Here is a 23,059-nt window from a genome sequence, read left to right as displayed (position 1 = left end):
GAAGGGCGTGTCAGTGTCACTATGAGGTGTGTTTCGGAGTCGCCTTGAGACAGGTTCTCTGGGAGAGATCCGTGTGGGAAATGTCACATATCTTAACTGATGGAGTGGTGATGGGTCCTGTTCATTTTCTAAATTTCTTCCCAAAGGTCTTTGTAGTTTCGGCCAGAGGTGATCTGAGATGGTGAAGGATGTTTGGTGTTTATAGTGTGTCAGCGTCACGCTACTGAGCGGGTCACGGAGAGTGGTCTGTCAGTGTAACCGTAAGGGTGTTACAGTGAGGGGAGTGTTGGTGACCCAGTGAGGGGCGTCGGCGCTACCGTGAGCTACGTGTCAGGGACACGTTGAGGGGTATATCAGCTGACCAATGAGGTTTTGTTGTCACGATGGGAGCTGCATCAGTATCGCGGTGATATTTGATTCCCTGTCACACCGAGTCGGTGTTTCAGTGAGAGACGTGTTGCTCTCACTGTGATAGGTGTTTCTGGGTCCATGTGAGAGGTGTACCAGGTCACATCGCGGTGTATCTCTATGTCACGGTGAGAGATACGTCGGGGTCACAGTTCGAGGTTTGACGGTGTTACAGTGAGGCACTCGTCGGTGACATACTGTATTGGTGTGACAGTGGAAAAATGTCGATGTCACTGTGAAGGGTGTGTCTGTGTCACGGGGAAGGATCTGTTCTGGTCACGGCTGATGTGTCGGTTTCACAGTCAGTGTAGTGTTGTTCTCACGGTGAGGACTGAGTGGATGACGCTCTGAGGGGCTTCTCGGTGTCACAGTGAGGGATGTGTCTTTGTGACGGTGAGGGTTATGTCGGTGTTTCGGTGGAGTGGCTTTTGCTGTTATGAGAAGAGATGAGTCGGGTTCAAAGAGATCGACGTATCGGCGTCACAGTGCGGGACGTGTGAACGTCACAGTGAGGGACGTGTGAACGTCACAGTGTGGGACGCTTTGGCACCACGTCGAGAGGCGTGTCAGTGTTACAGTGAATCGTTATTACATTAGGTTGTGTGTTGGCATTAGGTTGAGGGATATGTCGGTATCATGTTGAAGGATGTGTTGGTGGGAGATGTGTCTGTGTCACAGTGAGGGACGTGTGAACGTCACAGTGAGGGACGCTTTGGCACCACGTCGAGAGGCGTGTCAGTGTTACAGTGAATCGTTATTACATTAGGTTGTGTGTTGGCATTAGGTTGAGGGATATGTCGGTATCATGTTGAGGGATGTGTTGGTGGGGGTTGTGTCGGTGTCACGGTAAGGGGTGAGTCGTGCTCGTACTGAGAGACCCGTCAGTACCACAGTGAGGGGTGTGTTGATATCGCCGTAAAGGGTGTTTCTGGGAAATGTTGGGAATGTGTCGCTGTTACAGTGGCCATTTTTATTCTCTGCGGTTTGGTCCTTCCGACCGGTGTGAAACTCACCATGAATCCTCCAGCAGATACCCGTGATAAAGAGGGTCGCTGTTAAGACGCAGATTAGCCATATGCTTGAGTCTGATCTGTCTCTCCCTGTGGGTCGTTCTCTGCCCATGTCGGCTGTGGAAAGATCGTTCCTTGTCTTTGTCAATCCATCGTCATATTCCCTGATCCACCCCACCCCTGTTCCTCCCACCCTCTGAGTTCAGTTCACTCTCTTTTGCTCATGCAGAGCAGTGAGCGCAAATCACAGAACAAAACTGACCCCTTGACCCGAAAATTTTACTTTACCAATTATATTTCATACCTAAATAGTTTTTACAGAGAAAATGTTCATCTCCTTCTAAACCCTGCTCATCCACGTTCCCGTCAAAGAGCCAATGAAACGACTCTATCGATTTGCCTTCAGCACCACCCCTGGCAGCACATTCCTGTCCCCCGCGGTCTCTGTGTAAAGAAAATCTTGCCCCGCACATGTTCTGAAAAGATACACACCCTCCACTTCCATTCCATGGTATTAGACTTGTGTGTGTACTTCAATGCAAGAAGCATCAGGAACAAAGGTGATGAACTGAGAGCTTGGATACATACATGGAATTATGATGTAGTGGCCATTACGGAGACTTGGCTGGCACCAGGGCAGGAATGGATTCTCAATATTCCTAGCTTTCAGTGCTTTAAAAGGGATGAGGGGTGGGGAATGTCAGGAGCGTTTGCATTACTGGTTAGGGATACTATTGCAGCTGCAGAACGGGTGGGCTATGTAGCAGGATCCTCTTTTGAGTCAGTATGGGCGGAAGTCAGGAACAGGAAGGGAGCAGTTACTCTACTGTGGGTATTCTATAGGCCCCTGGTAGCAGCAGAGATAGCGAGGAGCAGATTGGGAGGCAGATTTTGGAAAGTTGCAAGATTGGTGCAAGAGAGGTTGGCATTGTGTTCAGTAGCTTTGTCTTGGCTCTATCCATGGGCATTCATGTGTGATGACATTACAGTTAAACTTAACTCAAATGAAATGAAACCGTCTCGTCTGTGGAGGCTGAACCTTACGTGGAAGAGAATCCTGCGATACGCATATCTGAAGACGGCGCTCCAACCCTAACTCTTTAGCCACAATTAAACTGAATGTTCTTTTTAATTTTGGCCACACCTGAAAATACATGAGTTTGCAGAACCGGTTCCCTCTTCTTACCTGTATACTGGTCTCGGAAACGACAGCATAACATCGAGAAACTATTTCTCGCCCACAGTGCCTCTTTTCTGTTCCCCTAACAAAGAACACTCTATCGATACAGCTCGCCACATCTCACCCCCTTCCCTGCTGAGCCACAGAACCATAGTCAGTGCCAGAGACCTGACCGGTGAGACTTTCCCCTGCTTGGTCATTTGTACCTCTCTCCTCCCATCCAGAAGTATCCAAAGTGGCCTACCTGTTATTGAGCGGGTTGACCACAAGGGACCTCTGCACTGGCTGGAAATGTCTAGCCCCTTTCAACTTCCTGAATGTCACCCAGTTTTCCGTGTCCTGCACCTTGGGCAGGGGTGTCAAACTCATTTTAGGTCACGGGCCGGATTGAGCAAAATGCAGCTTCATGCGGGCCGGATCAGTCGGACGCGTGCGAACGCAGCTTTCGTTGCCTCCGTTTTTTCAGCCTGCTCTCATGTGTCTCAGTCTCTGCTATAACTACAAAGTGTTTCACTTTACAAATTCCGTTTCTTATGAAGAAGACTGCCGAGCAAGACTGCCGAATAAACACTAAAAACCCTGAAAACCTGGTACCTGAATCAACTCAGCATTAGCCATATCATACGCAATAAGCGCTTCGATTACCAGCTTTAATAGTAATTAGATATTATCTCGCGGGCCAAAGATAATTCCACCGCGGGCCGGATTTGACGCGCGGGCCTTGAGTTTGACATATATGACCTTGGGTGTAAATAGCTCTTGATACGCTCTCTCTGCAGCCTCCTCAGTTATTCGAGCAATCTTAATTTCACCTAGTTCCGGTTCTGACTCTGTAACGCAGAATGTCAGAAGGTGCATCTCTATGACTTTCTCACACGTGAAGGTGTCTGGGATTCTGGTGGAACCCCGCCTTCCAACATCCTGCAAGAGGAGCATTCAACGCTCCTGCCAGGCATTGCGACCGCTCCAACTGTACAATTATAAAGAAATAAATGATAAATAACCTGAAAACAAATCAACGAATAGTGTGGTGCATTTTCTTGCCCAAGACGCCCCTCCTTGGAGAATCAGAGATATAAACCCTCTAACTTCCACTCAAATCCGATTGCTGACCGGACTTTTCCTCGACTCCGGCTCACTCACACACAGAGAGACAGATTCAAACACTGATTGAAAATCTCTCCACACCTACTCGTCCTACACTGCCGGGGTCAGACAAGTACTGAACCTCTCTCTACACTGTTCTATCACATATTCACGGAGTTAGACAAAGAGTGAAGCTCCGTCCACACTGTCCCATCACACACACCCGGTTTCAGACACAAAATGAAGCTTATCCCCCACGGGTCCCTTCAGAAACTCCCAAGTTAAGAAGCTCCTTTCCTCTCACTAATCCCCAGCATTCCGTCGTTCCAGTAGTCTTGAATTGTAAGCCTGTCTCGGAGAATGTGCGTATGTTTGAGTTCAGATGAAGTGCAGGGACGAGCAGGGAATTGGAAGGGGCTGTGTTGTTGTTAGAGCATGGACGTAGTCGTCAGATATCAGTCACTGGGAGTCAGTCTTCTCGAACCAAACGATTGGCCTGTCCACACAGAAGTGTGCGGAGTTTCAGGAACGAGAGATCGATATCCGGTGGAAGGTGGTTGACGTCACCTCTCTAACTTCCTCTCCAGAATTCCATTGAACAGAGAGAGAGAAGGTGACGTGCAGAGGAGGAAGTGGGTTAATGGTAGAGGAGAGCTGCAGGCGATCGACCGTGTCAGTGAGACGAGGAAGGGATAACGGTGACGGTAAGTTTGTAGGGGACGGAGGGTTGATAGAGACGGGGTCTGTCGAAGGATGGCGGTGGCGGAAAAGCGTCGGGCTGTAGGGGAAGTCGTGGCAGACGGTGACGTGAACGGTCGTTTGGGAAGGAGGGTTGACGACGAAGCGGATCGTAGGAGATGAAGGAAGACTAGGAAGGATGCAGAGACTGGTGGTACTGACAAAGACTGGCTGAGTGTAGAAGAGCGAGGGGATCATGCGGACGGGTACGAAGTGAATGGATGGGATTGGGTGAATAGACCGTCGAGCTGGAAGATGGAGGCAGTCACGGAGACGGGGAGGATTTTAGGTGGTAGATGGGTTGGCGTAAAATAGTGTTATAGGGAAGGGAGGACTTGGTGCAGACGTGGATGTTGAGTAAGTATAAGAGTTGGGAAGTCACGTTGCCGGTCAACAAGAAGTTAGAGAGGGGCGCATTGTTCGGCTCTGCTTGTTCCCTTCTCTTCTGTAGGAATCATCCTTCAGGTGGGTGAACTCTCGCAAGGCATCGGGTTCCGATGGTGGACCTGGTAGGGCACTGAACACCGCTCCCGCTCAACATGCTAGATTGTCTAAGGAGTCGGTGGCGTGGAAGGAAAATACAAGACTAGCACTCACTTCCAGGGCAAGGATTTTATTTTAAGGCAATGGTGAGGTCTTATGTGGAGTTTTGTGAGCAGCTTTCGCCATCTTGCATAATTCAGCCGGATGTGATTACATTGGAGAGGGTTGAAGGGAGTCCAGCCAGATGTGATCACATTGGAGAGGGTGGAAAGGAGTCCAAACAGTTGTGATTCCATTGGAGAGGGTGGAAAGGAGTCCAGCCAGATGTGATTACATTGGAGAGGCTGAAAAGGATTCCAGCCAGATGTGATTACATTAGGGAGGGTTGAAGGGAGACCATCCAGATGTGATTACACTGGAGAGGGTTGCAAGGTCCAGACAGATGTGATTACATTGGAGAGGGTGTAAAGGAATCCAGCCAGATTTGATTGTATTGGAGAGGGTTGAAGGCAGTCCAGCCAGATGTGATTACATTGGAGAGGGTTGAAGGGAGTCCAGACAGATGTGATTACATTGGAGAGGGTTGAAGGGAGTCCAGCCAGATGTGATTACGTTGGAGAGAGTTGAAGGGAGTCCAGACAGATGTGATTACATTGGAGAGGGTGGAAAGTGGTCCAGCCAGATGTGATCACATTGGAGAGGGTTGAAGGGAGTCCAGCCAGATGTGATTACATTGGAGAGGGTGGAGTGGTCTAGCCAGATGTGCTGACGTTGGAGAGGGTTGAAAGGAGTCTAGCCAGATGTGATTACATTGGAGAGGTTTGAATGGAGTCCAGCCAGATGTGATTACATTGGAGAGGGTGAAAAGGGGTCCAGCCAGATGTGGTTACATTGGAGAGGGTTGAAGAGAGTCCAGCCAGATGTGATCACATTGGAGAGGGTTGAATGGAGTCCAGCCAAATGTGATTATATTGGGGAGAGTTGAAGGGAGTCCAGACAGATGTGATTACATTGGAGAGGGTTGAAGGGAGTCCAGCCAAATGTGATTACATTGGAGAGGGTTGAAGGGAGTCCAGACAGATGTGATTACATTGGAGAGGGTTGAAGGGAGTCCAGCCAAATGTGATTACATTGGAGAGGGTTGAAGGGAGTCCAGACAGATGTGATTACATTGGAGACGGTTGAAGGGAGTCCAGCCAGATGTGATTACATTGGAGAGGGTGGAAATGTCCAGCCAGATGTGATTAGATTGGAGAGGGTTGAAGGGAGTCCAGACAGATGTGATTACATTGGAGACGGTTGAAGGGAGTCCAGCCAGATGTGATTACATTGGAGAGGGTGGAAATGTCCAGCCAGATGTGATTAGATTGGAGAGGGTTGAAGGGAGTCCAGCCAAATGTGATTACATTGGAGAGGGTTGAAGGGAGTCCAGACAGATGTGATTACATTGGAGAGGGTGGAAATTGGTCCAGCCAGATGTGATCACATTGGAGAGGGTTGAAGGGAGTCCAGCCAGATGTGATTACATTGGAGAGGGTGGAGTGGTCTAGCCAGATGTGCTGACGTTGGAGAGGGTTGAAAGGAGTCTAGCCAGATGTGATTACATTGGAGAGGTTTGAATGGAGTCCAGCCAGATGTGATTACATTGGAGAGGGTGAAAAGGGGTCCAGCCAGATGTGGTTACATTGGAGAGGGTGGAAAGTGGTCTAGCCAGATGTGCTGACGTTGGAGAGGGTTGAAGGGAGTCCAGCCAGATGTGATTACATTGGAGAGGGTTGAAGGGAGTCCAGCCAGATGTGCTGACATTGGGGAGGGTTGAATGGAGGTTCACGACAAGGATGTCAGCGTCTCAGTGGATTTATCCTCGGTCCAGCACATTCATGGAAACACGAAGTTCGGAGCGAGGGGCAGAGAGGATGGGGTAGTGAGAGTCGGGAAGAGGGATGGGGGAGAAAAGGGGTGTTTTCGTCGGATTTAAGTCGGCCCCTCGGGCTGTTGACAGATATCCTGGATCTTCCCAGAAATCTCTGTCAACAAATGTACAGGCTTCTCGCAGATGAAACGGTGCTGATCATTGTAGCATTTATGGATCAAACATTCACTGCATTCGAACGTTTTAGCGCTCATCTTGTAAACGACATCAGAGACAACGTTCCTGCCAAGGAGGGGAAACAATTTCAAAAGGGACAACGGACCTCCAGCAGGCAGCCCTGTGTCAGTTCCCAAAATCACAACACTCTCCCTCACCGCTGACCGGTGGCAGAGCCGTGCCAGTCCCCAAAATGATCCCACTGCCCGAACTTTCCAACAGACCTGTGCCAATCCCCACAAACACTCTCACTTACCACTCTCTTCCCACAGTCCAGGTGAGACCCCACGTTAATTCAGCTAGACACACTCTACCAACAGCCCGTGTGGGTTCCTAAACTAATCCAAATACACACCCTACCACCACAGATCTGTCTCCCAAATTAATCCCAGTGGCGCAATCCCTCCCCACAGGGTCCGTCCCCAAAATACACCCACTGACACATTTCCTCCCCACAGAACGTCTCAGTCCCTAAACAAATCCAAACGCTCAACACTCTCACAACAGACCTTTCCCTGTCCCCAAAGATGCTACCTAATCCCACAATCCCCCCACAGAACGTCTCAGTCCGCAAACTAACCCCACTGCCCGCTCCCTTCTGGCAGTCTGTATCAACTCCCAAATTCATCCCGTCACCAACTCTCTCCTCAAAAACTTGCATTACTGCAAATCTCACCCGGCTTCGCATTTTCCAATCCAGTATAACCTTCGTTTGTCGATGATAGTATTCTTGACAAAATTCTGTGAAATTAAATTGCTGTCATTAATGTTTGAATTTGAGCACAATTGCATCACGTTATGTCTAACTCAGCGAGAGTGTGATGGGACGGTGAGGAGGGTGATTGACTCTGTGTCTGACAACCGAAATGTGTGATGAGACGGTGCGGAGGGAGCTTCACTCTGTGTCTGATCCCGGGAGAGTTTGAAGGGACGGTGAGGAGGGAGATTGACTCTGTGTCTGAGCCCGGGAGTGTGTGATTGGACGGTGTGAAAGGAGATTCACTCTGGGTCTAACCCCGGGAGTGTGTGATGGGACAGTTTGGGGGAAGATTCACTCTGGGTCTAAACCCGGGAGTGTGTGATGGGACAGAGTGGGGGAAGATTCACTCTGTGTCTGACCCCGGGAGTGTGTGATGGGACAGTTTGGGGGAAGATTCACTCTGGGTCTAAACCCGGGAGTGTGTGATGGGACAGAGTGGGGGAAGATTCACTCTGTGTCTGACCCCGGGAGTGTGTGATGGGACGGTGTGGAGGGAGATTCACTCTGTGTCTGACCAGGGGAGTGTGTGATGGGACGGTGTGGATGGAGATTAACTCTGGGTCTAACCCCGGGAGTGTGTGATGGGACAGTGTGGGGGGAGATTCACTCTGGGTCTGACCCCGGGATTGTGTGATTGGACTGTGTGGAGGGAGATTCACCTTCTGTCTGACCAGGGGAATGTGTGATGGGACGATGTGGGGGGAGATTTACTCTGTGTCTCATCCCGGAACGTTTGATGGGACGGTGCGGAGGGAGCTTTACTCTGGAGTGGATATATCTTCCGTCGATCTGATACATACCTCTTCTTCTGTCGAATTTATTTCAAGAAGTTTTGAATCAGAGTTCGAACAATACTGCTTCGCGTCTTCGTAGGATTTTTCTGACGTGGATATAAAATAACACTTGTCTTCATTTCTGATCCAGTCCTGGCAACACGGTTGCTCTGGAAATTCCGAACAAGTAATAATGAATTTCCCTCCATCCGCCCATTGCATCCTCCGGGAGACAGAGACAGAATAGGGATCTTTCCAGTATAGCCCATCACAGACTGCCGGGGACAGACATAAAGAGAAGCTCCATCCACTCCGTTCCGTCTCACACTTTCACTGTCAGTCAGGGAGTGATGCTTCCTCAGCAAGATCCCAATGAACAACACTGTGTCAGACACAGAGTGAAACTCGCTCCTTACCGTCCCATCACACACTCCCGGGGTCAGACACAGAGTGAATCCCCCTCCACACCGTCCCATCACACACTCCCGGGGTCAGACACAGAGTGAAACTCGCTCCTTACCGTCCCATCACACACTCCCGGGGTCAGACAGAGTGAAGCTCCATCCATACCGTCCCATCACAAACTCCCGGGGTCAGACACAGAGTGAATCCCCCTCCACACCGTCCCATCACACACTCCCGGGGTCAGACACAGAGTGAATCCCCCTCCACACCGTCCCATCACACACTCCCGGGGTCAGACAGAGTGAAGCTCCATCCATACCGTCCCATCACAAACTCCCGGGGTCAGACACAAAGTGAATCTCCCTCCACACCTTCCGATCACACACTTCCGTGGTCAGACACACAGAATTAGATACTGGCTGTTACTCCTTCCACACCAGCTTATCACACTGTCCCGAGGCTCCCTCCACCCTACCCCTCACACATTCTATGGACCAGAGAACAGAATTTAGATCCCTCCACAAAAGTCCAGACACATACAGCCTTTGTCAGACACGATGTGAATATCTCTCTCTTTCTTCACTGCCCAATCACACACTGAAGCGGTCAGACACAGAATGAAACTCCCTCAGCACACATGATAAATGTCAGAGGGAGAGTGATTCTCCCTCTACAACTTCTCAACACACAACACAGCAAAGTGTCAGACACAGTGGGATTCACGCACTCCAGCGTTTAACACCTTGTGAATCTCCACCTTCCGTCCAATCACAAACCCCCTGGCGAGTCAAAGAGTGAAGCTCTCTCTGAACCGTCCCATCACTCACTCCATGAATCAGACACAGATTGCAGCTGTCTCTGCACGATCCCATCACGCACTCCCATATTCAGACACAGTGAAACCCCCGCTGCACCGTTTCGTCACGCTCTCCCGGATTCAGTGTGAAACGCTCTCTCGCCGCGGTGCCATAACAGACTTCAGGGTTTAGAAATGGAGTGAATCTCTCTGGGCACTGTCCCATCACACAGTCCCACTGTCACACACAGAGTGAAGCTGGATCCATACAGTCCCATCAGACATTCCCGGGGTGAGACACGGAGAGAAGCTGTAATGTTACGTCTCACAATCCCGTGGTCAGACACAGAGTGAATCCACCTCCACAACGTCCCATCACACTCTCCTGGATTCAGTGATATAGTGAAACTTCCTCCACGTAGTCCCATCACACACTCACCGGTTCAAACACAGAGTAAATCACCCTCCATACCATCTCTTCAAACAATCCCGTTGTCAAGCACAGAGTGACTCTTCCTCTCTCCATGTCTGCCCTGTGATGAGGAGAGGGTGAAAGAGGGGGATGATGCCTCACCTCTTCTGCTGGTCAGCAATTCACAGATTTGAGCCTTGGTTTTGTTGACAGATCTGTACTTCGTTTCCATCTCAGTGAACTGGTGACGGAGATCGCTGTGCATTCGTTTAAGAGACTGACGAATCTGTGATACTGAGAGAGATGGTGAAGCATGTTTAGCGTTTACAGTGACACGTGAGTCAGCGTCACGCCACCGAATAGGTCACAGAGAGTGTTCTGTCAGTGTCACGGTGAAGGATGTCACAGTGAAGGATGTGCTGGTGTCACAGTGAGAGGCGTCGGCGCCACCTTGGGGGCGTGTCTGTGTCACTCTGAGGGGTTATCAATGTCACGGCGAAGGGTTTGTTGTTGTTATCATGGGGTTCTGCGTCAGTATCGTGCGGGACATGTCCAAGTTGCTGTGAGGGACGTGTCGTTTTTACAGTGATAGGAGTTTTTGTGCCCCGTCGAGAGGTGACCGTGTCACAATTAGGTGTATCTCGACGTCAAGGCAAGGGAAATGTCAGAGTGAGGGGACTAGTGTTGTCACGGTGGGTGGAGTATCTGTGTCATGGTGTGGGCCTTGCTGGTCTCACAGAAAGGAATATTCTGTGTCACGGTGAGAGTCATGTCATGGCCACGGTGTGTGTGAGATTGTCACGCTGAGGTGTGTGTCGGTGCAACGGAGAGTACTATGTCGATGTCATTGAGAATTATGTGTCCGTATCACGTTCAGGGGTTTGTCTGTGTCAGGGTGAGGTGTGGGTATTTGCCTCAGTGAGCGGTGCATCGACGTTATGTTGAGGGGTGATATTGTCACGGTAAGGGGTATTACAGTGACGTGTGAGTCTTTGTCACGGTGCGGTGCGGAGCGGATCTCGTTGTGGAGCGTGAAGATGTCACGGTGTACAGTATCTCAGTGTCACGGTGAAGGGCGTGTCGGTGTCACTGTGAAGTGTGTTGTGGTGTCGCCTTGAGGGGTTTATCAGTGACACGGTCAGGGACATGTCGATATCACATTGAGGGGTGCGTTGCGGTCAGTGTGACTGCCGTGTGTGTGTGTCACGGCGATGGCCGTGTCAGTGTCGGGGTCAGGAGTGGATCTGCGTCTCGTTGCAGGTCGTGCCCGTGCTACGGTAACAGCATTGTTGATGTTATGGTGAATGGCGTGTCGGTGTCAGGACGAGTTTTGATAGTGTTACGGTAAATGCCGTGTTTTTATCACGGTTCGGGGTGTGTCCGTGTTGTGGTGAAGGGTTTTAATCGGTGTTACGGTAGGCGTCGTGTCGGTGTCACTGTGGTGTTTTACAATAACAATTTATTCCACTCTCTTTACTTATGGTCTGACTCCACCCGGAGCCCGTTCCACTCACCATGGATCGAGAGTCCGACCACAATCACGATGAGGGCGGCCGTAACTAGGCAGAGTAGGCAGATCAGACGGTACGGTCTATTTCCGATCCTCACTTTCGACTCCTGTTCATGCGCAGCTGTGGAGAGACCACAAGACCATGAGACCATACGATATAGTAGCAGAAGTAGGCCGTTCGGGCCATCGAGTCTGCTCCTCCATTCAATCATGGGCTGAACCAATTCTGCCAATACCCTTTGATATCCTGGCTAATCAAGAAACTAGCGATATCAGGCTTAAATGCACCAAATTATTTAGCCTCGACAGCCGCTTGTGGAAACAAATTCCACAGATTTACCCATCTCCGACTAAAGTAATTTCCCCGCATCTCTGTTCTAAATGGACGATCTTCAATATTGAAGTCGTGTCCTCTTGTCTTGGACTCCCCTATCACGGGAAATAACTTGCCATATTTCATCTGTTTAGGCCTTTTAACATTCGGAAAGTTTTAATGAGATCCCCCTCATTCTCCTGAACTCCAGGGAATGCAGCCCAAAAGCTGCCAGATGTTCCTCATACAGTAACATTTCATTCCTGGAATCATTCTCGTGAATCTTCTCTGAACTCTCTCCAATGTCAACACATCTTTTCTAAAATAAGGAGCCCAAAACTGCACACAGTACTCCAAGTGCGGTTTCACGAGTGCATTACAGAGCCGCAACATCACATTCCTGCCCTGATATTCTACTACTCTTGAAATGAATGTCAACATTGCATTTACCTTCTTCACACCCGACTCAACCTGGAGACTAAGCTTCAGGGAATCCTGCACAAGGACTGCCAAGTCCCTTTGCATCTCTGCATTTTGAATTCTCTCTTCATCTAAACAATAGTCCGCCCATAGTTTTCTTCCGCCAATGTGCATATCCATACACGTTCCAACACTGTATCTCATTTACGGTAAGATACCCGAGGGTCTTTGATAGAGACATAGAGAGATACCCTCTACATAGATAGGGTCTCTTAAGAGACTTTTGGATAGGTACACGGAGCTTAGAAACATAGAGGGCTATGGGGAAGGCAAGTCATTTCTCAGGCTGGGACATGTTCCGCACAACTTTGTGGGCCGAAGGGCCTGTATTGTTCTGTAGGTTTCCTCTGTTTCTTCTATGTTTATACTTTCTACTTCTTTGCCAATTCCCCTGAACTATCAACAATTGTGGTCAGTTAGTCAGACAGGCTCTCTGTTTCCTCAACACTACCCGCTCCTCCACATGTCTTTGTGTCATCGGCAAATTCAGCCGCAAATCCCTTAATAGCGTCGTCCGTTGATCTGCATCGTAAAAAGCAGCGGATTCAATATAGACCCCTGTAGAATTCCACCAGTAATTGGCAGCCAGCCAGAATTAGATCCCTTTGTTTTCACTCTCTATTTTGTGCCAATCAGCCAATGCTCCATACTGGCATCTTCCCTGTAATTCCACTGGGTCTCATCTTGCTAAACAGCCTTATGTGCGGCACCTTGTCAAAGGTCTTCTAAAAAGCCAAGTACACCTCATCCACTGCATCCCCTTCGTCTGCCCTGCTTGTGATTTCCTCAAAAAATTGCAGTAGGTTAGTCAGGCTGGATTGTCCTTTAAGGAAACCACGCCGGTTCTGGTCTAGCCGGACATGTGCCCCCGCGTACTCAGTAATCCCATCCCTAACAATCGATCCTAACAATGTCCCAACCACTGATGCCAGGCTAATATGTCTATTGTTTCCCTTCCTGCTGCCTTCCACCCTTCATACATAGCGGAGTAACATTTACAAATGTCTGGTCATCCGGTACAATGCCAGAATCCATCGATTCTTGAAAGATCATTGTTGATGTCTCCGCAGTCTCTCCAGCTACTTCCTTCAGAGCCCGATGGTGCATTCCCTCATGGTCAGGGGATTTAATCACATAGACAAATCATGGACGTACATTCAGTGAATTCTGCGTGATCCAATTTGGATTCCCTTTCACCCACCAGCCGCGGTCTCTCCTTCCACCGCGATCACCCCTCCCTCTCTCAGTCTCAGTTACTTTTAGCCGTAATGGCTGAGCGTCCAAATGCCTTGACTCGGCAAAGGCTGAGAAGTGTCTGACTGATTCAGGAGGTGTCTGACTCTCTCGTATGCGATTGATTATGTTGGAGTCGTGGGTGTCGTCTCCATGAACTTTCATTTGGGCGTTTGATTAGGTCCCTCAGGGGAGGCTTATCCAGACGATTATGATACATCGGATCCACGGGAAATTGGCCGTCTGGATTCAGAGTTTTGTTTTTCACAGCTGTATTATTGTTTGCCCGCTTTGTTCTTTTTTTCGCACAATGGATCTGAGGCGGCCCTGTAGGGGACTGACATGTTGTGCGTGGTATGGTAACATAGTGGTTGGCAAACGCTTCACAGTGAGCCGGGTTCAATTCCCGCTGTCGCTTACAATGAGTGCACCCTGTCCCCGTGACACACTGGGGTTCCTCCGTGTGGTCCGGTTTCCTCCCGCAGTCCAAAGCCTTATCAGTTCGTACTTTGACATGTCCTTGTAAGTTGTCTCGTCATTAGGCTAGTATTAAATTAGGGATTAACCGGGCAGCGCGGCTTGAAGGGCCGGTAGACCCGATTCCACACTGTTTATTTCATAAATATGTAAATCTAAGGAAAATTTCCAAATGCTGAATCTCAAGGTTGCATCTGATGTAAAGGACTGACTTGAATGAAACTGGATATGAGTGCAGATTACACAATGATTAGTCGTGTGGTGGTTAGTGTAGAAGATCGTCAATAGATACAGTGGGTGTGGATGCGTTAAAGATGGGTCAAAAAATGACAGATGGAGTTTCGCCCGGTTTTGTGTGAAGTTTGGCACTCTGGGAAGTCACAAAGGGACAGAACACCTGTAACGGCAAGGCGCTTCACGATCGACATCGAAAGAGACCATGCGTTGATCGCGCAGGTCAATGGGGTGTTAGGGAGTTGACTGTAGACGGGCCGTGTGAGCTTCATTCCCAAGCTGACGACGCATGGGATTCACGGAGAATGGGCCATTTGGATTCCCAGTTGACTTGGCCACAGAGGGCGGTTGTCGCAGGTTGGCCGCACTTGACTGGTTGTGTTCCGCACGGATCGGTGCTGTCTGGTGCAAAGACTTGGATGGACGCCTCGTGTTCAACAAGGCGTTGAGTGTTTAGGACATCCTGCCTCGTCGATGTCGTTTTCATTGCACGCATAGAACACAAACCGACTCGAACAGCTCTTCGACCCACAAAGTTGTCGACGACACATTAATTTCTAAACAAATGGGTAACTACTTTATCTCTCTTGCCCACAGAATATCAATATCAATATCAATATCCCTCTCTTTCTATCCAATTCATTGGCCAACCCAGAAATCTTATTAAACTCTCTACTGTATCTGTCTCTTTACATGTCGGTTCAAACTACACCCTTTCACTTTGGTTGCATGCACTCTGGGATTTGATACTTCAACCCGAAGATAAAGATACAATGTGTTTGTCTGTCTATTCCTCTCGTAATCTAACAAACCTCTGTCAGATCTCCTCTCGGCGTCCTCAGATCCGGAGAAGACAACTCAATTCTGTGCATCCTCTCGGTGCAGCCTATGCGCTCTCAACCAGGCAGCATCCTGGTGAACCACATCTGCAGCCTCTCCAAAGACTCGGCATCCTTTCTGTAAGGGGCCGACCGGAAATGAACGCAATAATCGAGAGGCGGCCGAACCAGATTTTTATGCATTTGCAACATAACGTCCTGCCATTTGTAGCGGACTGAAAAGCTTGAGCAAGTAGATAATTCGAAAGAGGATGTGCTGGAGCTTTTGGAAAGCATCAAGTTGGAAAAGTCGACGGAACCGGATGACATGTACCCCAGCTAGTGTGGGACGCGTGGGAGGAGATTGCTGAGCCTCTGGCGATGATCTCTGCATCATCAATGGGGACAAGAGAGGTTCCGGATTATTGGAGGGCTGCGAATGTTGTTCCTTTATTCAATAAAGGGAGTAGAGATAGCCCAGGAAATTATAGACCAGTGAGTCTTACCTCAGTGGTTGGCAAGTCGATGGGGAAGATCCTGAGAGGCAGGATTTATGAACGATTGGGGAGGTATAATGTGATTAGAAGTAGTCAGCTTGGCTTTGTCAAGGGGAGGTCGTGCCTTACGAGCCTGATCCAATTTTTTGACGATCTGACTAAACAAGTACATGAAGGAATAGTAGTACATGCAGTGTATATGGAATTCAGCAAGACATTTGATAAGGTACCCCATGCAAGGCTTATTGCGAAGGTAAGGAGGCTTGAGTTCCAAGAAAACTTTGCTTTGTGGTAGTTTGAGGTAGTTCATTTTGATAGGTCAAATAAGATGGCAGCATGTAGTATTGATGGTAAGACTGTTGGCAGTTTTTGAAGATCAGAGGGATCTTGGGGTCCGAGTCCATAGGACGCTCAAGGCTTCTGCGCAGGTTGACCCTGCGGTTAAGATGGCCTTCATCAATCGGGGAGGTGAATTTAGGAACCGAGAGGTAATTTTGCTGCGCGAGAGGACCTTGCTAAGACCTGCTCGGATCTGGTCACCTTCCTGTAGGAAGGGTGGGAAAGCGGAAGAAACAGTGCAGAGGAGATTTACAAGGATGTTATCTGGGATGAGTTCGGTTGAGTGAACTCGGCCTTTTTTCCTTGGAGAGACGGAAGATGAGAGGGGACCTGATAAAGGTGTATAAGACGATGAGAGGCATTGAACGTGTGGATAGTCAGAGGCTTTTTCCCTGGCCTGAAATAGTTGCCACAAGAGGACACAGGTTTGAAGTGCTGGGGAGTAGGTAGAGAGATGTCAGGTGTGAATGTTTTTCTCGGAGAGTGGTGAGTGCGAGGAATGGGCTGCCGTCAACGGTGGTGGAGGCGAATAAGATAGGGTATTTTAAGAGACTTTTAGATAGGAAAATCGAGCTTAGAAAAATAGATCACTATGTGTAAGCCTAGTAATTTCTAAGGGAAGGACTGTTCGGTACAAATTTGTGGGCGGAAGGGCCTGTAATGTGCTGTAGGGTTTCTATCTTTCTATGTTTTCATGTTGGCTGCCGATGATTTGCGGTGTTCCACAGGGCTCTTGTTGTGAGTGATTCCTTTATATTATGTCAAAGACTTGGATGAATGAATTAATACGTTGGTTACAGTTTGCAGACGACATGAAGATTGCTGGAGAACAGGTAACTTTGAGGGATGAAGGAGGCTGTAGGGGGACAGGAGACACAAGTAGACAGGGCGGGGAAGAAGGTGTTCGATAAGCTGGCCTTCATCAGTCAGGACACTGAGTACGGGAGTCGGGAGATCACGTCCCAGTTGTACAAGACGTCGGCGAGGTCGCACTCGGATTCTGGTGTTCAGTTTTGGTTCGCACTGCTGTAGGAAAGATGCCACTGAGCTGGAATGAGTGCAGAGGGGGATTTACCAGGATGTTACCCGAGCTCGAGGGACTGAGTTATGAAGTGATGTCGGGCAGTTCAGGACTTGATTCCTTGGAACCTAGGAGTGACCTCACAGAGGGGCTTTGTTCCTTGGAGTGTACGGGTGACCTTACAGAGGGGCTTTGTTCCTTGGAGCGTACGGGTGACCTTACAGAGAGGCTTTGTTCCTTGGAGTGTACGGGTGACCTCACAGAGGGGCTTTGTTCCTTGGAGTGTACGGGTGACCTTACAGAGGGGCTTTGTTCCTTAGAGTGTACGGGTGACCTCACAGAGGGACATTGTTCCTTGGAGTGTACGGGTGACCTCACAGAGGGACTTTGTTCCTTGGAGTGTACGGGTGACCTCACAGAGGGACTTTCTTCCTTGGAGTGTACGGGTGACCTCACAGAGGGGCTTTGATCCTTGGAGCGTACGGGTGACCTTACAGAGAGGCTTTGTTCCTTGGAGTGTACGGGTGACCTCACAGAGGGGCTTTGTTCCTTGGAGTGTACGGGTGACCACACAGAGGGACTTTGTTCTTTGGAGTGTACGGGTGACCTTACAGAGGGTCTTTGTTCCTTGGAGTGTACGGGTGACCTCACAGAGGGGCTTTGTTCCTTGGAGTGTACGGGTGACCTCACAGAGGGGCTTTGTTCCTTGGAGTGCACGGGTGACCACACAGAGGGACTTTGTTCTTTGGAGTGTACGGGTGACCTTACAGAGGGTCTTTGTTCCTTGGAGTGTACGGGTGACCTCACAGAGGGGCTTTCTTCCTTGGAGTGTACGGTTGACCTCACAGAGGGGCTTTGTTCCTTGGAGTGTACGGGTGACCTCACAGAGGGGCTTTCTTCCTTGGAGTGTACGGGTGACCTCACAGAGGGACTTTGTTCCTTGGAGTGTACGGGTGACCTCACAGAGGGGCTTTGTTCCTTGGAGTGTACGGGTGACCTCACAGAGGGGCTTTGTTCCTTGGAATGTACGGGTGACCTCACAGAGGGGCTTTGTTCCTTGGAGTGTACGGGTGACCTCACAGAGGGGCTTTGTTCCTTGGAGTGTACGGGTGACCTCACAGAGGGGCTTTGTTCCTTGGAGTGTACGGGTGACCTCACAGAGGGGCTTTGTTCCTTGGAGTGTACGGGTGACCTCACAGAGGTGTCTAAAACCATGAATGGCGCATCAACTGCAGTCCGGACGACAGCGCACACGCCGAAGGTGAGAGAGGAAAAAAAAATAATTGGGTACCCTAGTGAATAATTTTTGTACCCAAAAGGTGGTCATTGTGTGGAACGAGATGCCAGAAAAGTGGCTGAAGGAGAGAAATTTCAAGTATTTAAAAATACACATACTTCCACATATGGCACGTGGCATTCTAAAAGATGACATCATAATAGTGAACTCTGACCTGTTTGGACATTGGTTGGCAGCTTGCGCGGTCCCGCAGCAATGGGAGGAGCCCCATCCTCATCGATGATGGGCTCGCCTTTCGGAAAGTTCACCTCTGCGTAGGTGGAGGTCAGCCCGCCTGGAACAAAGCGAGGGAGGATGAGAGAGAAGGTGATAGAAAGAGGAGTGAGGACCGAGAGAGGGAGCAGAGAGAGGCGAAAGGAGCGCAGGACAGTGTGGGTTAAGTAAAGAGGGGAAAGGATGAGAGGTAGAGAGAAAGATGCCGAGGGAACGGGGGAAGACAGAGGGCAGAGAGGATGAGGGATGGCTCGAAAAGAGGAGGCAGTGGTGAACGATAGAGGCAATGAGCGGGGAAATGGGAGAGACAGAAAGGGACTGAGAATGGTTAGGGGAGTCGGATAGAGTGGCAGAGGAAGACAGAGCGGAGGTAGAGGGTAAGAGTGAGGGGAGGGAGAGGGACGAGAGATAGCAAAGTGAGCGGAGGGAGATAGAAGAGTGAGGGTAGGAGAAAAGTGGGAGACCGAGAGGGTAAGAGACAGAGGATGAGAGAGAGAGAGAGAGAGAGAGAGAGAGAGAGAGAGAGAGAGAGAGAGAGAGAGAGAGAGAGAGAGAGAGAGAGAGAGAGAGAGCAAGGGAGAGGGGAAAGCCTGAGCGAGAGGGGAAAAAGGTGAAGGGACCGATAGACAGAAGAGGTTGCGGAGCGGGAGATAAGCGGAAAATGGGGCGAAGGGGAGAGAGCAGGCAGCGAGGGCGCGGAGATAGCGGGAGATGAAAGAATGAGCAACGAATGAGGGAAAGAGTGCGAAGGAGTAAGCGAGATTGAGGAAGGGGGACAGGAGAGTGTGATAGAGGGGCGAGTTTGGAGCGTGAAGCAAGTGAGCGAAGGGGAGAGTTGTTGAGATTGGGGAGAAGGGGAAGGTTGGGAGAGGGGAGGGAAAGACAGATCGGGAGAGATAGAGGGATGTTGATAGACGAGCGAGTATAGAGAGAGTGGGCAAAGAGAGGGGGAAGGGGTGAGAGAAAGTGGTTGAAATGATGAAGGATTTGAGAGGGGCGTGAAAGATTTATGAGAGGGAGGGAGGCGAGGGCATAGGAGAAGAGAGAAGGGAGGGGAAGAAGGGAAGGAGAGCGCGGAGGGGAGAAGAGAGAGAGAGAGAGATCAGATGAGAGAAAAATGTGGTTGGAAAGTTGAGAGAGTCGTTCAAATTTCCTGCAGCGCTGTCTCCTTTCCCCCTCTTCCATGGTCCTCCCTCCTCATCACTCTTCCAATGACGTTCCCTTCTTATCATGGTCCCTCCTCTCGAAGCCCTCCCACGGCGTTCCCTCCGCTCCGTGCCCCCACAGTGCTCCCTCCTTAATGTCCCTTTCTCCTACCCACCACTCCCACATCAATCCCTCCTCACCCACCACTCCACACCTCCCAGAGCACCACCTCCTCAGCACCCCATCCCACAGCACTGCCTCCTCACCCCATCCCACAGCACTGCCTCCTCACCCCATCCCACAGCACTGCCTCCTCACTCCATCCCACGGCACTGCCTCCTCACCCCATCCCACAGCACTGCCTCCTCACCCCATCCCACAGCACTGCCTCCTCACTCCATCCCACGGCACTGCCTCCTCACCCCATCCCACAGCACTGGCTCCTCACTCCATCCCACGGCACTGCCTCCTCACCCCATCCCACAGCACTGGCTCCTCACCCCATCCCACAGCACTGCCTCCTCACTCCATCCCACAGCACTGCCTCCTCACCCCATCCCACAGCACTGGCTCCTCACCCCATCCCACAGCACTGCCTCCTCACCCCATCCCACAGCACTGGCTCCTCACCCCATCCCACAGCACTGCCTCCTCACTCCATCCCACAGCACTGCCTCCTCACCCCATCCCACAGCACTGGCTCCTCACCCCATCCCACAGCACTGCCTCCTCACCCCATCCCACAGCACTGCCTCCTCACTCCATCCCACAGCACTGCCTCCTCACCCCATCCCACAGCACTGCCTCCTCACCCCATCCCACAGCACTGCCACCTCACTCCATCCCACAGCACTGGCTCCTCACCCCATCCCACAGCACTGCCTCCTCACTCCATCCCACAGCACTGGCTCCTCACCCCATCCCACAGCACTGCCTCCTCACCCCATCCCACAGCACTGGCTCCTCACTCTATTCCACAGCGCTCCGTCCACACATCCCCTCACGGAACGCACCGTCCCAAACAAACGCGTCCTCCCGCTTCCAAGGTGCTGAAAGTTCACCGTACGTCCCAGAGCGCACCCACCACACCGACCCTCCCTCAGACCTCCCGGGTCATGGCCAATACCAAGGGTTCTCCCTGACTGATTCTACAGCAACAAATCACAGGCATGAAATGTAAGGTTGCCCTGAGGTCTCTCGACAGGAATGGACACTTCACCTAAACGGACTCAAACCAGCAAATATGAAACTGACCTCCATCTCTCCGGACCCGAGTCGCCGAGAGGGCCGTGACATTAAGTTCCACGTACGATACATCATGTTCAGCTGGGGACAGAACAACGAGGGTAAGAATAAGGGTGAGGCTTCCTCCGTACCGTCCCATCACACGCTTCCGGGGTCAGACAGAGAGAGAAACTCCCTCAACACAGTCCTATCACACACTCCCAGGTCAGGCGCAGAGTGAAACTCGTTCCATCAAGTCCTATCACACATTTCCTGGACAGAAACACAGGGAAGCTCTCGCCACACTGTCCCTTCACAGATTCCCGGTTCAGTCACTGAGTAAAGCTCCCTTCACAGCGACTCGTCATAAGCTCCTTCGGTCAGACAACGGGTAAAGCGCCCTCAGCACCGACCGACCACCCCACCATCCCCAGGGTCAGACACAGAGAGTAGCTCTGTCCCTTCTCATACATCCAGGACGTCAGACACAGCGGTAAACTCTCTCCCTCTTTCCTCACCACTCACCTCTCGAAGGAGCTTGAGGGTCCGTTCCTGTGAGCCTCATGTTCGCGTAGGTCTCGCTCTCGTCCATTATGTCGTGTCTCTGAGCTCCTGAAAGGGACGGGACCTTCGGGACAAGAAAACCCGGAGTGGCTGACCGTCGTCCATAAACACCTTATGAACAGCCGATAAAGAGAGGGACCGAGAGAAGGGCAAGGAAGTGAGGGTAGGAGAGAGATTGAGAGTGTATGAAAGGGTGGTTGCGAGAGATGAGAGCGGCGGGGGCGGGTTGGTAAGAAATAGAGGGAGGAGGGAGATTTGGGGAGTGACTGGCCAGAGGTCACACCCCCTACACACGCTTTCCTCGTCGTCTGTCTTCCCTTACTTAACGAACGGTAATTTATCTCTCTCAATCTGTCTGTCTGTCTGTCTGTCTCTCTCTCCATCTCGCTCTCGTTCTCCAACTTTCTTCTCTCTCTATCTAGCTCTCTCATTCTCGCTCTCTCTCTCTCTCTCTCTCTCTCTCTCTCTCTCTCTCTCTCTCTCTCCCTCTCTCCCTCTCTCTCTCTCTCTCTCTCTCTCTCTCTCACACACACACACACACACACACACACACACACACACACACACACACACACACACACACACACACACACACACACTCTCTGTCTCTCCTTCCCGCCTTGCCTTTCACTCCGATTCCCACTCTCTCTCCTCCTACATCTCCCACCACACTTACCCCTTCCGGCTTTTCGAGGGTGTGGAAGGGGTTGGTGCTTTTTGGCTCGGAACACCCGGCCGTCTCTCATATTCTCTCATTCTCCCCATTCCCCGCCCTCCCCCCGCGTTCACTCCGTCTCCCTTCTTTATTTCTCTGTCACTTCACACGGTCTTTCGCTTCATCTTTTCTCCCCCACACAGTTCCTCTTTCCCTCTCTACTCGTCACTCCCTGCCCACTTCTCCCACACCTCTCGCTCCGTCACCCTGACTCCCACCCTCACTCCTCCGCCGCTCCTTCTCTCCCTCTCACCAGTTCTCCCTTCCCCACCATCTCCCTACCTCTGGCCTTTCCAGAAGTCTGAATTGTGTGTCGGCTTCAGGGACCGCGCGTCTGAGTCTGTGTCTTTCTCGGAGCTGTTGTGGTGCAGAGGGAAAAGGAAGGAAGGGGAGGCGAGGAGTGGGAGGGACGGGGTGGTGCGATTGAACACACGACAGGAACTACGTGGTAGGCCTATCCACACAGAACTGTGGCTCTTCTTCAGCCTCTCACTTCTGCATTCGAAGGATCCCATCTGTTTCAAAAGGGCGACGATCATACCGGTGGTCAGGAAGGGTGGGCCAGCTGCTTCAAAAGGCCGATGATCATACCGGTGGTCAGGAAGGGTGGGCCAGCTTCTTCAAAAGGGCGACGATCATACCGGTGGTCAGGAAGGGTGGGCCAGCTGCTTCCGCGACCATCGAGTGTAAAATAACGCGTTAGTGTTTATTGGCTGGAACAGAGAAATCTGCAGCACTTTACAGGACCTTCGGCCCACAAAGTTGTACCGTCCCAGTAACCTATAACAGAAACCGCCGAGAATGTCCCTACCGCATAGCCCTCTATTTTACTGACTCC

General features: G+C 50.8%; 1 protein-coding gene across 1 annotated transcript; it reads right to left on the bottom strand.

Moving 5' to 3' along the window:
- Positions 1-3,349: 3,349 nt before the first annotated feature.
- Positions 3,350-22,526, bottom strand: LOC140720059 (C-type lectin domain family 7 member A-like). The gene is made up of 9 exons (XM_073034958.1): positions 22,504-22,526; positions 21,468-21,570; positions 20,973-21,044; positions 18,514-18,633; positions 11,655-11,771; positions 10,303-10,434; positions 8,555-8,697; positions 7,671-7,735; positions 3,350-3,568 (listed from the first exon to the last, which is right to left on the bottom strand). Exons 2-9 carry the CDS (start codon positions 21,532-21,534, stop codon positions 3,535-3,537), a joined length of 750 nt encoding a protein of 249 aa, XP_072891059.1. The 5' UTR covers positions 21,535-21,570; positions 22,504-22,526; the 3' UTR covers positions 3,350-3,534.
- Positions 22,527-23,059: the final 533 nt, after the last annotated feature.

The sequence above is a fragment of the Hemitrygon akajei genome, unplaced genomic scaffold (genome assembly GCF_048418815.1).
Source record: "Hemitrygon akajei unplaced genomic scaffold, sHemAka1.3 Scf000035, whole genome shotgun sequence".
Taxonomy (NCBI): domain Eukaryota; kingdom Metazoa; phylum Chordata; class Chondrichthyes; order Myliobatiformes; family Dasyatidae; genus Hemitrygon; species Hemitrygon akajei.
This window is presented reverse-complemented; position numbering and strand designations above follow the sequence as displayed.